An 18,078-nucleotide genomic window follows, 5' to 3' on the forward strand; every position below is an offset into this window, starting at 1 on the left:
CTTCTGACAGCTGATTATTCTAGTCTTTGAGTCACAGAAACAGCAGCATTTACACTTATGAAGTATAATAAACAAACTCGCAAAAGCCAACATAAGCCGACAATGTGACACAGATAAAAAAATCATTTTAGTTTTAAAGAGAATAAAAGAGTGATAAAAGAGGAGAGATTTGTTTAAGAACTGCAGCTGCAGTCATTCCCTCTGTGGAGATGATGAATCAACTGATTCATAATTTATAACCTTTGATTCATGAAAGCCAGTGATCAGAGAACCTCAATCAATTGAGTCTCTAATAGTCAACCTCCAGTCAGGTCCAAGAAAACACTGTAAGATAATACGGTATTGTCTCGCTATCACTTATCTCTCTCTCCCTTTTCTGACATGTTCGGTACTGGTGAAGGTGTTCAGTCTCGCAAAGCCAGACTGAACCACTGACATAACGTCTGGTCCAAACTGGCCAAGAACCACCATGTAAATAGGTAAAGGTCATCTGACTGACCCAAAGTAACTAACCACACTTTTTGTTGATTTTAGGTGCTGTAAAGCAGAAACCCCACAATAACAAGGCATCAGAGCTGTGGCGCATTTGGCTGTGCACATGCTCAGGATGCTCAAGAGGGCTGTCGGCTCATGGGAAACAGGTTCAATCCGGGTCATGTCATGTGTTTTCCACTGTCATGTAAAAAATAAAGGCAAAAAAGCATCCTCACAATCCCCCCAAAAAACAAACCAACAAGCCGGCAAAGAAAATAATCTTGCAGCTCATTCAAATGCACAGCAGTTCTCACTATGGTTGTAAAGACAATGATGAAATTACCAGAAAAATCTCACAAAGCTCACAAGGGCGGATTCACAAAACATTCTTAAGGATAAAGGATAAAGATTTTCTAACTTAAGAAAAAAAAATATATATATATTTTGTATTCCCAAAAACTTTTAAGAATGTTCATGTCTTAAAAATGTATGTATTCATATTCCCGAAAAGAATGTTCTTAAAAATCATTGTAAATAACTTAAAGTTAGGTTGACCTCTCAACCTTAAATACCCAAATGTAAGATGTTTAATGAATTTATTGGGTTGTTTCAAATATTAAGCATTATAAGCATAACACTAGCTACATACAAATTACTACCAGGAATGTGGACGAATACACCGATCGATCGTGATTACTACTCTAGCTAGAACTAGCGAGCAGACACAGATACAGGACGCATCCACACTAAAGAGAGTGCAAGAAAGACAGAGCGCAAATGAATTGGAAAGACAGCTGCATCTCGAGACAGGCTCTGTTAAAATAACTATTTTAACACGGCGCATTAAAAACACGACGCTGAGTGATTAACTCCCGTCAAGCCAGTTGTGACGAAAATAGTCTGCATGCTTATAATGATATCTATGGAAATCTGCAGGGAACACAAAAAGATGGAGAGAATGTGAGAAATAGAGGAGGAGATGGGGAGGTGAAGGGATGCTGGAAGAATTCTTGCTGGAACGGCACAAGGACTGCTGCTTATACAGGCTCAAAATGATGACTGACTAAATGATTAGGCTCCTCCCGAACCTATGTTTGGAACTTCATTTAATACTTTTATTCAGCAAGGATGAATTAAATTGCTCAAAAGTAATAAAAAAAACTTAACAAAAATAAATAAATAAATAAATTATATATATATATATATATATATATATTTCAAATGAATGTGGTTCTTTTAAACTTTCTATTCATTAAAGAATCCTGAAAAAAAATAACAGTTTTCACAAAAATAGTAAGCAGTGCAACTATTATTTACGGAGCCACGCACATGACACGCAAGAAAAAAAATTAAATTGTGCACGCGATTTACTATTTCGTTCCCTCGATTTATAAATCATGCGCATGATTCATAAATCGAGGGAACGAAATAGTAAATTGTGCGCACGTTTTAGTAAATCGAGGGAACGAATTAGTAAATCGTGTGCACGATTTAGTAAATCGTGCACATGATTTAGCCTACTATTTTTTTCCTGCATGTCATGTCCGGGGCTCCGTAGTTTTTAGCATTTATGATAAAAAAAAAAAAAATTATGTTTTTTGAGTATGAAATCAGCAAATTAGAATGACTTATGAAGAATCATGTGACCCTGAAGACTGGAGAAATGGCTGCTGAAAATCCAGCTTTGCCATCACAGGAATAAATAACTTTTTTAATATATTAAAACAGAAATACTGTTTTACTGTATTTTTGAACAAATCAATGCAGATTTGTTGAGTATAAAAAACAACTTCTATTTTTTTTTTTTTTAAATCTTACCAAGCTCAAACTTTGAATTCGAGTGGCGTGATTGCTAATGAACGTCATCTGTGCGCCGAACCGGTCACGATCTCACGGGGGAGCTTCGGAAGCATAAAAAGACAGTGAAGGTTGAGAGAGGACCAGGCCTGGATTTTACGTTATGCTTTTATGTGTGTGCAGCAGTCGTCCATGAGGGGCTGCTGCTTTTACTTTCGTTTTGCATTTGTTTATTTTATGATTTATGAAGTGTTTGAACGTTTGCCGGTTCCCGCCTCCTCCTTCCCTGAACATACCTTGCTACATATAAATATGTGCATCCCGATTCTGGACAAAGCCAATCAGATTGGTAATTATGATTTTGAAAAAAGCTCTATTCCTTTAAGTGTGCAGCCTGATGTTGAGACTAATGTGTGTGTGTGTGTGTGTTCATCTTCCAGCTCAGGAAAATTCACTCTCTATCTCTCAGGCGACGCCTCATAGATCACAATCTGACACACACTCATTTTCATTCCACTTGTCAGTGGTGTGTTTTAGTGGTGTGAGAGTGTTTGTGCTTATCTGGACTTTGTTTCTGCTTTTCAGCGTGTGCACTATTCTTACCTTTATCTAAAGATGTCTCCTGGAGAACAACGTCACCTTTTTGACCAAGCTCTGTCAAAGCTTTCTGTCTTTGCACCGGTGCATCTGAGAGAGAAATACACAAACAAAATAACATTAGATTTATGAAGATTGTGTGTTTGAGCCGAATTCACTCTTCTGACTTCCTTATGATAGCAATATATGGATGGAAGTTCACATTTTAGTGAAATAAATGTCTAGAGTTCAGCTCGAATGACCTCTGTTATCGGCAGCAGTGTATCTCACCTCTGATCCGGCTGAAATATCACACCACTCACTGCAGAAGGAACTGGAAGCATTTAACACACAAATCAATGACAGAATAGAGGCTTAGCCACTGGATGCTTGTTATAACGCCTTCCGGATAGATTTCAATGCTTAGAAAGCTTCTTTACCTAATTAAAATGAGCATAATCTTATAAAACTAAATCACTGGCTTTATTCTGCAGGGCAAATGTGTTTTCTCTATCTCTCTCTGAAGATGCTTTCACTTGCGTTCTCTGATCATCCATCACTCAATTTTAATTTCAGCACTGCCGGATAAGAAAACCTGTTCAGCAGGTGCACAGTGTCAAAGATCAACATCCTTCAGATGAGTGTGATAAGATCCTTCAGCTGTAGCGACTCAAAACACTTACACATACATGTACACACACACTTGAAAAATATTGATTTCGTGATTGTGAGCGACATAAAATCACTAAAGTGCTAAGTGTTAAGACATCTAGTTTCCTTTGCTCTCATTCTCTCTTCAGTCTTTCTCAAACCCTTTAGCTGTAGAAGACTGTTGAGCATTATATAAAAAGCATTTCTCAACATAATGTCTGAGATCACTAGTAAAAATGCTTCTTTTTTTTGAGTTGTTCTAATTTAATACAAATGTTTTCGGTACAAATTATGTTCTCAGCCTAGCAATTTGAGTGGAAAATGTTCCCTGTCTCTGTCTCTCTCGCATGCTGAGTTTAACAGATCAATGATGAATGGATAAAATGTGTTGTTTCCCAGACAAAGCGACAGAATCAAGATAAAAGAGAATGAGGGGGAGGAATGACATGTCAAACTAAGAACAAAATGCTAGCAGAAGGAAACGTAAAGCAACTAAATCTTTTAAATACAGAATATGAACATTGTTCTTGTAAATCCTTGAAACAACATCCTCTTAATCAAATAAATTCACATCTCCATAACCATCCCGTCACCATGGGAACCAATTGGGAGGACTAGAGAGAGTTTAAATACAATCGGTTCACTAAACAGATCTGACATTGCTTGTGTGTGCTCTGTGAGGATGTGAAGTTTGAAACATCTCATTCAGGGGTCAAAACTCCTCTGTCTCTCTGACAGAAAGTCTGGAGCTGAGTCAGGATATGACCAGGGGTTGCTAAGCAACTAAAGCCAAGGTAACAGCACCCAAAACACATATGCCTGTTTCAGACAGAAGGTCATCAGAGGGGCCTAAATTTGGAAATAGGAAACACCTGTGGTGCAAAATACTTTTCCACGTTATGTCAAGTGAAAACAGCAATTGATGCACTGTAAAAAAAAATATCCTGTTAAACTAAGTTAAAAAATGGCAACTGTGTTTCCAGAAATTCACCATAAAAATATGGTGACTAGGTCTCAAGTTTTATGTATATAATTACTGTATACAATACTAATACCAATCTATCTGAACTACCAAAATCTGCTTTTTACCTTAAATGTGTACTAATAACCACAATTAAAAAAAAAAAAAAAAAAAAACAAACAAAAAAAAAAACAACAACAACAGGTGGTAATCTAAAAAGCCACATGACTTATTACAACATGGCCAGTCAGGGTTGCCAGGTTTGCAAAAGTTCAGTTATTGGAATCAAAAACATTATTGAGCTCTATCAACAGCATCTGTGGCATTACCACAGAAAATCCTTTAAAATAGCTTATAAAAACAAAGAAAAATGTATACAGTAATGAACTTACAACATGTTTCTTTTATAAAGCAAATGCATCAAGTCTTAAAGGGAAAGTTCACCCAAAAATGAAAATTAGCCCATAATTTACTCAAGCCATCTAGGCCTGTCGCGATAGTCGATATATCGACTTATCGCACGATATATAGACATGACCTCGATAATTTTGTTGACGCGATATATTGCCCATTATGTTTATACAAAAATAAATGTCACCGACATTTTGCCGATCGCGCTGCCTCTGTCATCTCGTCTGCTCTCCGAGGCGAAAGCGGGGCTCAGCTCCTTCATATACAGAGCTGACTTCGACAGGCGGAAAAATGCGCCATTCGAGTCGTCATAGTGTTTTCCTGACAACTACAGACAGTTTGGAAGCATAAGTGCAAATGCACTCAGTTTCCGCAATCCACTGGAGCAAATATAAACATGACAGCGCGAAATGGTGCACGCTCACAGCTAGTTTCACACAGGACGCGGCAGTCGCGAGGGTTTAGTTCGTTTTCATAGAGAACGCGTTTTTGCATTCCACTACGCCGTTTTTCCATGGAAACATGTTTGACTGTTGCACTCGCGTCTTTCGCTGCATCTCGTGCATGACGCGGCGCTCAAGTTAAAAGAAGTTTTTCAAACACGCCTCTAGAAGAACAGATACCTCAACAAGACATATCTGACTGCTAAATCTTTGTCTTTGTTCATATGGACATCTGACAATAGCGTGTACCCTTACTTTACTGAGAAAATAAGGTCAGGGAAAAACCTTGTAGATGGAAAATCTCCATATAAGTGCCTTTTGTGCATTTGCAAGTGTTTTTTCTACTTGTTATTTTGCAGTTTTTGTTAGCAAATGTTTATTATTTATTCAACATTATTATGTTTTTTGACGCTTCAATTTCAGTAGCTATTTAAATATTCTTAAGAGTTAGGTTCATTGTCATTTTAAAGTGTGTAGCCTACTTGCATTATTATGCTGTTATATTATGATTATATATTCAGTGGCATGAAATGGTCTTAAAATGACAATAATATCGCATCTCGCAATTATTTCTGGGGCAATATATCGCACAACAAAAAGTAGTTATCGTGACAGGCCTAAAGCCATTCTAGGTGTATATGACTTATATCACTTCGCTTCAGAAGGCCTTTATTAACCACCCGGAGCTGTGTGGAGTACGTTTTATGATTGATGGCAGCACCTTTTTGAACTTCAAAATCTCATCCTCCAATCACTCCCATTAATAAAGCTTGGACAAGACAGGATATTTTTAATATAACTCTGATTGTGTTTGGCTGAAAGAAGAAAGTCATATACAACTAGGATGGCTTGAGGGTGAGTATGGGGTAAATTTCATTTTTGGCAGAACTAACCCTTTAAATCTAAAAAAAAAAATATTTGCTTGCACATAACAACAACAAAGACTGAAAGTTATAGATGCACTTTATTAAATAAGTTTGGCCCTTATCAGAAATAGAATACCTACAATAAATGACAAAACCTATTCAATTACTTCCTAACCATGACTATAATAATGATGGTTAAATCAGAGTGGACCACTTAAGAGACTTTAGACTTTAAGGGAATATTAACACAAAATAAAAGGAAGAAAATAATCTTGCCAGTGTCATAAGCAACCAATGAAACTCACTGAATGAGATGTTCATGGATGGGACACAAACGGGTGAAAGAGAGATCTGTTTAAACCGATCAACTGAAGCTGAGCTGATGGCTTGTACATTCCCTGAATGACAAGCGATCAATGTTGCTCCCACAGGCGTGTCTTCAGGCTTTCATCAAGCTGCTATGTGCTGAATTTGAATGCGCTGCTGATTTTAAAGTGTAGAGATACCACCGTGAAAAATGTCAGTGCTTTTAATAAAGTCTTTAGCTTTTTTTAACCTCCCGGCTTTAATGGCACAACTCTGCCAGCCCAATCTTCTCCTTGATCAGTATACACATATGTGCAGAGCTTCATCATGAATCCCAGCAAAATAACATCCAGAGGCACGGCAATGATAAACACCTTTAACAGCTTAAATATTGGAAAACTGAATTTTGGTCCTGGACATTGAATAAGAAGCTGGATTTGAATTGAAGTCTGCAACTGCAGTGTAGAGTACAATGTGTGTGATCCAAAATGTATAAAACCCTTACCAAAGAATTCCAGTTGTGCAGACAGAGTTTGACATCTAGCTGTAACCTCTTAAACCTCATTGGTACTGTAGGCAGTGTACAGGGTTTATTTCAGAAGCATATCATCTCTGAGTGCTGCAAATAGCAAAATACACACACACAAACTCTCTCTCTGGCTGGTAACCCCATCCAGTCGTTTTAATGCCAAACGGTAAACAGATATAAGCTAGCTCTCGACATCTGTGTTTAACATTATAGTGAACACTGGCAAACACCAGCACACACAAACTGTACCCTTACAACTCAAACATTAACAGAAAAATGTTTATGATTTGTGTAATACTGAACAGACTGTACAAATGATTTGCTTGAAAAATCTACACAAATTTATTTTTCAAAACTCCATATAATCACACATTGACATTCCAAAGTCCCAAACCCAAAGTCTTTTGCTACATAATATAAAACAAACATAACTGCCTAATGTTACAACAGTGCAAAAGAAATGAACTGAAACCCCATCAGAAATACATTTAAATATGGCAGAAAATGCTGCGCATTCAAATGTGGCTGATCAAACTACATGGTGAAGAGCAAAACTCACATGCTCCAGGGGTTAGTAACTGTCACTGTGTGAATGACAACAAATGCATTTCCTTTGACACAAAGTAACAACTCACTTTTTTCCTCTGCTTTGTAGCCCAGCAAACGTGAAAGAGAGAGAGCGAGAGGCAAAACTGTCCTGTCAGCTCCTCCAGATCTTCCATACTAACAGAGCAGGTGGAATATGACACTCTCTGAAGTGCGTGTGTGGGGGGGAATAAGAGTGAAGTGAGTTCATTGAGAAGTTTAAAGCTATGCTGTGCAAAGGTTGTACAGACTGCCCCTTTACACCTTCTCACATATATACCTTTCACAGAGATTCAACCAAATGTGTTATATTGTAACTGTACTGATAAATGTGAAGTTCGCTTATGCACGTGCTGTATACAGGATCCGAAATTAAAATGTTTACTTCTGTACTTACAATCATACTACATTGAAATTGAAGTCATCAAACGTAACTGTAACAAAGTTCAAGTTCAGGGAAGGAGGAGTTAAACGTAACTTTAATCATAAAATAAACAAACAAAACGAAAAAAGTGGCATCGGCCAACTGCGGCATACAAGCATTAATAAAAGCTCTGGAGCTCCTCAATATTCGGTTGTTAAGTCTGACGTCATGCTGCAGCGCTTCCGGGTCCAAACGCTCTATTTCATACCACAAGAAAACAACAAATGGTGCTAATATACACACACGATGTGGTGTAATACTTCCAAAAAATTATAATCATAACCTTTATCTCCATACCAAAATCCCAGATGGCCAGACAGTGATTCATCTTTTATAAATCATTAAAATATTAATGTCTGTGACGCTGTGAGCACGGAGACTGTTGTAGACTGTAAGTATTTTAAATGTTTAACTTTAGAATGTTAAATGTTTAATATAAATAAATAGCGCTCATAAACGGCCTTGGAGATGCCATTCTCAAGTGAAACGAGTCGAGGCTTGGACCCAGCAACAGCGTTCCTTACGTCACGACTTAACAAGCGGTTAGGACTCGAGACCGGTGTATCGTGCAGGTGTCTCTCATTAGCATTAGCTCCACCGGCCTCATTCCGCTCCCACGGCTCTCGGCCACGCCCTGCTTCATACCACAATAATGTTAAGAAATCTAATACATTAGCTCAATCATGAACATGATTTCTGCCTGAGTCCCGTCGGATTGCTTTCCATCAGCTATGGAGGTGAATATGACAACTCCCATGATTCCATGCTCATTCACTTAGTCATCAAGCTATGCCTTTGTTATTGTTTTGAATAAGTGACCTCTAGTGGCAAAACTTACATACTGTGCCTTTAAGGCCAGTTGGATAGTACATTTATTAGGATCTACAACATAGTCATTTGACAAACAGCAATGAGTCCATTAAGACTAAAGATTGCATCCTATAATTTTTATCACAGCTATAAAAAGGATCATTGTTATTTGTTGTTATAACTGTTTCAACCAACAAATTGGGTTAATAATTCACTGCAGTTTCCAGCTGAAATGAACACTAGCAGTGACAGTAAAACACCAACAACTTTTATTCCTTTTCACTCAAATTATTATGATTACAGGAACAGATTATTGATTAATAAAGAGTTATTTTTGCACGGTTTCTTGCACAATACATTGCTATGACCCGAAAAAAATTCACTGCATCATTTTTATTTTTGCTGCAGTTTAAGCAAGAGACTGGCTCATCGTTTCTCAGAAACATGTGAGACAAAACCATTTACAAGCCATAATTTTTTTCCCCCCACAAAAATAGAATTAAAATGTATGACAAATACAGTTTCATGGCACATAAGAAATATTTATGGCTGGTAAATTCTCAATTCGCCATTGACAGGTGTGGAAAAAAAAAGTTATTTTCAAACTTTGACTACATTCATGATTTATTATGTTTAGATACAGCCAGCCACACACACATTCATTCAAAATGACTCATACAGAGATCAGGTGAACTGCAATGCTCTTGAGGAGTAAACAGACTCAATCATGGGCATTAGAGCAGCAGGATGTGCAGGTGCCAGGTGACCTAAACACCTTCAATACGGTGATAGCCAAACATATCACCAACACAGCAGTAAAGATTTATGAGTGTTCATCGGTTCAGCATGCAAGTGGGTAACTGTGAAAAAAAAGAAAATGAAAGAAAAAGACAGGGAGAGAGAAAACGGACAGATAGACAGGGAGAAAAAAGAAATGTGGTACGTGTCTGTCTGAGATTGCTTAATAGATGCAAACGGCAGAGTGAGTTGCAGCAAAAGATAAAATACTCTCAATTTGTTGTCTCATGACAGACTGTCACTTTCATAGAACTTCCCTTTGCAAAACAACAGGTTCTATGTTCTATAATGCAGTGTGTAGGAGTCTTTAAAATCCTACACATCAATCCAGTAGCAAGCAATAATATTCTGTGTAGTTGTTGACCGATATGAGTTTTTGAATAGCTGATGCCGATATATGGAGACCAATCAAAAGACTTTTTAAAGTTTTTGAAAGATGTCTCTTATCTCTGTTCACAAAAGCTGTATTTATTTGATCAAAAATAAAGGAACAAACAGTAATATTGTGAAATGTTATTACTACTATTGAAAATTTATAGTTTAATATATTTTAAAATGTAGTTTATTCCTGTGATGGCAAAGCTGAATTTTCAGCATCATTACTCCAATCTTCAGGGTCACATGATCCTTCAGACATCATTCTTATATGACAATTTGGTGCTTGTGTAAAATTTCTTATTATCAATACAGTTGCTTCATATTTTGTTTGGAAAACATGTTTTCATGATCCTTTGATGAATAGAAAGCGCAACAGAACAGAATTTATTTTAAATAGAAATCTTCTGTAGCATTATAAATAACTTCAATGTCAATTTTGATCAATCTACTACACCCTTGCTAAAAAACTTACTGATAGCATATTTTTGAACAGGCCATATATAACTTAATTATACTAAATTAAATATAGGCAGAATTTACATTAACACTTTTTTTTTTTTTGTGAATTTAATCAATATTGCATGAAATATGTGCCAGTAATCTCAAAATGATCACTAGCACATACATAACTCTGCCCTTGGAAATCATGAATCAGTCTGAAAGTTCACAAAGGTCCATAACTATGCTGTGTCTCAAGAACAGCAAATCAGCAAAACAACTAGCTAAAGTAGCCACCAATACAAAACACCCACTGGCCTGGCCAGATGAATTTACTGCTGAACAACATAGATTGAGTCAGTCATTTCAGCACACTTATAATCAGGAATTTTTTGTTGTTGTTTTGGTCTAAGGCGTAAAAATAAGCGAGTCACAAAATTCTTGAGGTAAGAGGGAGTGAATATCAACAAGGTACAAGATTGACTCTACATCATCAGAAAATAGAGTAGGGTCACAAGTCACATTCAATTTCAATGTATCTATTTTCTAAATGTATGTAATTGATCATATTGTGAACAATTCATCAATGTATATGTTTTTTTTTTTTTTTAAACAATCTGACCTTGTAATGTTTAATCAAAATTTCATAATTGGACCTTCTGAAGAAAAAACAACATGCAGCGGTGACATATGCAGGACTTTTCTAATTATTTAGTCCAATGAGAACTGAACTGAGCTGGATGATGGCATCACTGTTTTCTGCAGAACTGCTTTATAGATGAAATGAACTAGTTTAATAATTGATGATCTTTACAATGGAACTGAATCAACACTGAACTGACTTCAGCTGAACAATGACACTATTTTCTTTTAGAGTTGCTGTACAGTCAAAATGAACTGTTTGCATCATTAAATCATTATCCTGTAATCACTGTAAAGCTGCTTTGAAACAATCTGTACTGTATAAAGCGCTATATAAATAAAAGTGACTTGACTTAGTGTACATTTACATGACAACAATGTACTAAAAGCGGAAAAGTTTTTCCTTTGCATTTTTTGATTACAGATGACAACGCTGTCAAAACAATTGCTGTTCACATGGAGCCGTGAAACGCTGTATAATGCATGCCAGGCCAGTAGTCGGCGATGTCACTTTGTAAAGAAAAACTATATGCGCCTATAGACTGAACACGTTATACGCATGCACGCACCGTTTTCAAAACTTTATTTTTGTAGTTTGCACAGAAATGATAATGGCATCATTTTCAAAAACTTGCACTTTGAAACCCCTTCTCAAAAGTTTGTATTTTCAGGCCCCCAAAACACAGTTGTCATGTAAATGAACGGCCAAAATGCATACAGAGTTTTCCGTTTTTATATGAAAACGGTGTTGTGTAAACGACCCCTCAAACCCGCTCTTCACCTTTTGAGTGCAACGCCCACATTTCAAAACCCAATCGACAACAGATGCATAAAACCAAGTACTCAGTCTCCATTTTTTTTAAATTTTTTTGATAATCCATTACACTCAGATGTACGCAATATGGAAGAAAAGATCTGTTCTATTTCATCGCAACTTTAAACAACATCATTCCCAAAGAAAGGAGCCAGAATCACAGGCCAGCTGAAACAACAGTTAGCACCATCAGGAATTCAAGTAGGATCAAATAAGGAGAGAGAGAATGAGGCATCATAGATTAGTTGAGAGCACATCCTACTCATATGTCTAATAATATTAGATTAAAACTGAGCCCGGAACTGTCTCTAACTTGATGGTGGTGATTTATCCTGACCTTTAATGCTGCTTTACTGCCATTTAAAGCCTTACATCTTAAATTATGGTGATTCCTTTTGATCCATGGAAATGGTCTTTATGAGTGAGCTGAGCTCTTGACTGCTTCAATCCAGCTACTTGATCTGGATATATGTCGTGATGTTTCATCTTCTGTCTTGCATTTAAATTAGGCAGTTCACACGTCTGAGGGATGAGGATCAGGACTGCTTTCAGCCGGCTCCCATCCCAGCGCGCTCACACACATAAAACACCTGTCTATAAACACGCTCTTGCTGGGATACAAACAACTAGATTTATTTAGCATTTTAATAATAGATAGACAAGCACATGGAGAAACGGCCTTATGAAAATATAATCACTTTTATACAACGCAACATAATCGAAACCTAAAGAGCTAATGACCCCCTTAATAGCTCATTAATGCCAGCAGGATAAACTAAAAGCATTGATCAGCTGGAGTGTGTGCAGGCGTATATGGAGAAAAAGGAGAAAAGCTTTTAGCTGCATTATCAGTCCTCCCCTTTGTGATGTCATAATGAGAGAAGATTGCCTAGCAACCCACACTGCTGCCTAGAGACCGATAGATGGGGAATTCGAACTTGAACAGCCCCTATGACATAATCTAAAGATGAACACAAGCTCACCTGCGTGGAGCAAATCTTCTGTTGGTATTGTCTCTCAAGACTTACTAAAGCAGAATTACTACAATTACTTTGTTAGTGATTTATCATAACTAATAAGCTCAGATTTGCTATTCTCAAATGTATATGCAAGTGTAATTCCCAAAAAAAGAAACAACCAGCCTTCTGTACGAGCATGGCAGCCAACAGCTGTTACATCAAAACAATTATGCAGCCAGGCCATTAAGGCAATTTAGAAACATCAATAACACATAAGTCAGATATATGGCGGCCAAGTGCACTTAGACACATCCTTTGCTGGCCATATTGGGGAAACGCTCTATAAACATCATCTTTAAGCAAATAAAATAACTCAAAATCCCATAACAGCCCATAGTTAATGTAGATACTATGCCATAACTGGGAAAATAACTACTAGCAGACAAGACTGTGTGTGTGTGTGTGTGTGTTTATTTGTATGCGTTTAGCGTTTCATTCATTACCAGCAGGTCTTTGTAAGGCCATCTGCACTGCTACGCTCTCTTCCAAGAAATAAATAAGCACTGTTCTCATCTACACTGACAGGCCCGTGTCTGGGCACATGTGTCCGTGTGATTTTCCATCTTGATAAGTCATTATTTTGTCAATACACATGTCCTGCATTCTGACATGTGGCAAAATGACACAAGCAACAACAAAGTCCTCGATTAGCTGATAGAGCAGCTTGGCCAGACTGAAATAATGTGGCTTAACAGGCACTAGCACCATCAAGGTCATGGGTTTGATTCCCGGGGAATACATGTAATGATAAAATATATAGCCTGAATGCTTTCTAAATCGCTTTGGATAAAAGCATCTGCCAAATACATAAATGCGCATACAAATAAATTGCATCAAGCGACTTGGCAAGCCAAACCCAAAAGAGCCTTTCCTGGAGTGGATGTGGGACATTAGACACAAGATCACAATCTGCTGAGCTCTCAATGAAGTGCTGAATGAAATCAGAGAGAGCTGCGGATAAGAGCCTCACAGTGATGCTCTGAGTGTCAGCATCCATTCGTGGTAATTTTTTATAGAGGAACAGAAAGATTAGTGTTCTTTTTATCCTTTATATAAGTAATTTTATAACCGCAATGTATGTAATGTGCTTATACTACGGGGGTTGTTGAATGCTCGAATCTGATTGGTTGACAAACGTTCTAAAAGATCTAAACGTTCTGAACGATTGGTTGACAAATGTTCACGGCTAAAGTAGTTCCAGGCAGGTCTTGACCGTATTACAGTTCCATATCACTTCACCAAATTATTTCAGTTATTCAAAAGGTCTACAACAGCAAAAGAACCAAAACCCACAATGACACTGACCAAGCAAAGAAATACAGTATACAATAGGATAAAAATTACAAATTATTGTCATGGTTTTTGCTACAAAATAAGTTTTATTATGTCCTGAAAATACATACTCTTTCTCCTGCTCGCTCTCACTCAAACACAGACACACACAGTACTGTACGGACACACACTCGCCCAGAAACGTAATGTCTGTGCTGCTTTGATGAATTAATCAGTAAAATAGTGTAGAAACTTAAAAGCTACATGACATTTCTCACCAGCGAGGTAATAATCGTGCAGTTCTTGAGGTAGATAAACTTACAGTTTCGCTATTAGTAGAGACACCGCTGCCGAACACTGTTGAGAGACGCACAGACTCAGGTAGGCTAACTGAAATATGCTTATTCTCTCTCTCTCTCTTAACTGCGTTGATAGCTGTATTCGTATGCTATCAATGGCTCCTTTACTAGCTCTAAAATGACATTTTGGAATTAGCAATGGAGGCTTGGGATGAGATGCGTAAGAAATTAGTCCCACACACAAGGACAAAAACCTGACAAATGTCTTGAAATACAATATCTGAACAGTGTCTTGAGGTGTGATAACCGTAGTATAAGCGGAATAATTGACTCCGGGCCATTTAATTATTAGAAAATAATGCACACCCTTACCATTACCACCTCAGGTGTGCATTATTTTCTAATAATTCAACAGCCTGTCGTCAATTATTCCATACATAATGTACAGTTAGCCAGCATAATCATAAAATAAACATCCTGTGATGTACATCCTGAAAGGGTTTGTTTTGCAATAACTACTGACTGACTGTACATTATCCCGCTTGTTATACAGCTGCTTACTAAATAATTAAACAAATATGAAATAATAGGGTGGCACAGACAAGATCAGTCAGATATACAGTTAAGTGATCATTATACAAATTGAACACCACACAAATGACCAAACAAATAGCCATGTGATAAGTGCACACTGGAGAAAAAAAAAAAAAAAAAAAAATTATATATATATATATATATATATATATATATATATATATATATATATATATATATATATATTGTTATTTTACAGTAAAAATATGACAGCTGAAGCAGTTCACAATTAACAGGTTTTTACTGTCACATTTTAAAAACATTTTTTATAATGCAAGCTGGATTCATTCTCATCAAAACATACAAACAGACTAACCTTGTATGGTTGTGTAACCTTGTATGAAAGTGTAAATTGATGGCCGCAGGTTTGTACGGTGAAACAAAGCTTTACTGTCACTTCAGGGCATATTAAATGCATCAGCAGTTATCTGAGATTGTTGAGCAATTATAGAAATCACAATCCTGATTCATCATTGTGCCCTTAAGCAAGGCACACAACCCCAGGGTGGCTCTGGCCTACAGTAGGTTGCTTTGGATAAAAAGCATCTGTTAAATGTTATGAGCCACACCAGCCCAGGGTGTCCACTCCACCCAGTGAGCGCAGGTGGATCTGAAACGGAGAATCACTCTGAACACCCAAGAGACTCAAAACCAAAGCCAACCCAAGCTACGCCACACAGCAGACAATCAGAAGACTGACCAATCAATCAATGGCTACAACAGCAAACAGAATGGCAGGAGAGCAGTATATGCTCTCTCTTTTGTAGTGTGGTACACTTAGTCTGTCAGCATTAATGGAAAAATGAAATGAAGGGCCATTTCCTGAAACATGAGCAGTGCTCGATTACATTACTTGGGTTCTCAGTAAAACAGTTTATCTTGAGGATATCTTGTTTAAGCAAGGGAAATATCTAAAATGCCGCCAAAAGTGACAATGGCCAGATGCTCAAGACATGGGAGTTAAATTTGGTATTTCTGGATTGGTTATGTAATATTTCATAATGTCTAGTCATGGGTTTTGACAATGTATCATTTCAATTAACTGATTCAATTGTTGTTAGAAAAAAAATGCCATTAAAAGGTTAAAATTTTCTACTGACAACCAATTACAGTGGGGCAAATATAATAAAAAGTTGACTTCTGATACCGAATTAAAACTTGATGATGAACAAACACTCTCTCTCATAAGTATTTAAACATACACAAGCATTATGTCCTGACACTTTCACAAAAAAAAACCCATAGGCTAATACAACTGTCCAGAAACAACCAAGCTGTCAGTGAGGAAACTGAAAACAGAATCACCTTACAAACACTCTAGAATGAATCGGAGGAAAAGAGAGAGAGAGAGAGAGAGAGAGAGAGAGAGAGAGAGAGAGAGAGAGTTTGTAGCAATTCTGTCCATTCACTCGAAGGTCACACAGGTAAGAGATATAAGCGGTCACAGGTGCGGTTTCTTACCGTGGTGGTTCTGTTGTTGTTGTTGTTGATATTCCTGCGGTTCGCCCGGTTCTTCCAGCTCGCCGAGTTCCGCCAGTCTGTGACCGGTGGCTGTCAGCTCCGCGCGCAGGTTCGCCACTTCCTGCTTCGCGCACTGGATCGCGCCATCGATCCGCTGCGCGAGCTGCTTATTCTCGTCCATCATTCTCCGGATCTTCGCCTGCGGGGAGAATCCACAGAACCCACGGAGCGTGTCATATCGCCTGCTGCATCATAAGCACACTAAAATCCCATTCTGTCCTTGTGCTCTCTTTTATAAGCTCAAAAAATCCCCCAAAATCCACAAGGTGAGAACGGATATTCAAAGTCCCATACTGTTCAGTGTTTGGACGTGACTGTCAGAGAGTAAGATAAACAGAGAGAGACAGGGAGTTTGGAGAGAATGAAACAGCGTGCTTCACTAAACGAATCTTTCCGCCGCGCGCTCTCGTGGAGAGAGTTGAACGCACAAGAGACTCCAAGCGGCTCTTTAAACGGACTGTACCATCTGAGGAAGAGAGGAGGAGGGCACCCATCTAAAAGAACGTCACATTTGCATCATAAACTAACTAACTATTTATTTATTTAACAATATTGGATTTTAAAATAATTTAAAATAAATAAAAGTACACAATTAACTAAATAAATACATTTGTTTATTTAATTGGGGGTGAATTCAAGTTGATTGGAACACTTTATCCATATTTATTTACTTTAAATAATTTCATTTTTAAATATACAAAGGAGAAATGAAAAAGTATATAGCTATGGTATAACATAATAATATAAGCTAATAATAATAATATAAGCTAATAATAATAAAACAATATTAGTAGTAATGATAAATGGTACAAATATTAAATGGTAAAAAAACAACAACACTCACTTAATAGTTACCTTTTAATAATTAGTTTTTCTCCTTCAAAACCCTATATCAAATATAATCTTTGATAGGCTATCTTAATTTAATTGTATATATTAAATTTATTTTAATATGTAGGTCTGTATGACTGAGTGAATGCATACCAGAGGAGATGTGCATGTTTTCGGTGTATGTATGTATACAAGTTTGGCTACACTTGGCTACATTTGGCTACACTTGTGTGTAGCCAAACACAAATATAGTGAAACATGTGAAACCTACTTGTGAGGACATTTGAAGTGTTCCTCACGGTTTGAGAGGCTCATAAATCTGCCAAATTATGTTCCTCTTTAAATCTAATAAAGCGAGTCAGTTTCTGTGAGGGTTAAAGTGTAGGATATAGTAAATGTTATTAATGTGAAATGTGAAAAATGTGAAAAATATTGTATCTAGAGAGACCCTCACTAATATGGCATATAAGGTCTTTATGTGTGACACTCATCCTTACTCATCCATCTCTTACCTTACATACTTCATACCTCTTCCACATACATTTATTTGTTTTATGTCAAACTATAAGGGAGAAGAGGATAAGCTGGCGCATTCAAAGTGTTTGTGAGACTTAGGCTACAGTATGTGTGTGACAGAGA

The 18,078-nt window shown here is 37.2% G+C and overlaps 1 protein-coding gene across 2 annotated transcripts in view; it reads right to left on the reverse strand.

Moving 5' to 3' along the window:
* kazna (kazrin, periplakin interacting protein a) overlaps nucleotides 1-17,076 on the reverse strand; it is a 41,549-nt gene extending 24,473 nt beyond the window's left edge. Inside the window, exons 1-2 of one of the 2 annotated variants that reach the window (XM_051903758.1) lie at nucleotides 16,549-17,076; nucleotides 2,875-2,958 (exon numbers count right to left, since the gene is read on the reverse strand). In XM_051903758.1, the coding sequence (XP_051759718.1) occupies nucleotides 2,875-2,958; nucleotides 16,549-16,732 (268 nt within the window). In that variant the 5' untranslated portion in view covers nucleotides 16,733-17,076. The remainder of the gene's footprint in view (nucleotides 1-2,874; nucleotides 2,959-16,548) is intronic. The other variant, XM_051903757.1, reaches the window with a different exon arrangement.
* Between the last annotated feature and the right edge of the window lie 1,002 nt (nucleotides 17,077-18,078).

This window comes from Ctenopharyngodon idella, chromosome 8 (genome assembly GCF_019924925.1).
Source record: "Ctenopharyngodon idella isolate HZGC_01 chromosome 8, HZGC01, whole genome shotgun sequence".
In the NCBI taxonomy this organism is placed as follows: domain Eukaryota; kingdom Metazoa; phylum Chordata; class Actinopteri; order Cypriniformes; family Xenocyprididae; genus Ctenopharyngodon; species Ctenopharyngodon idella.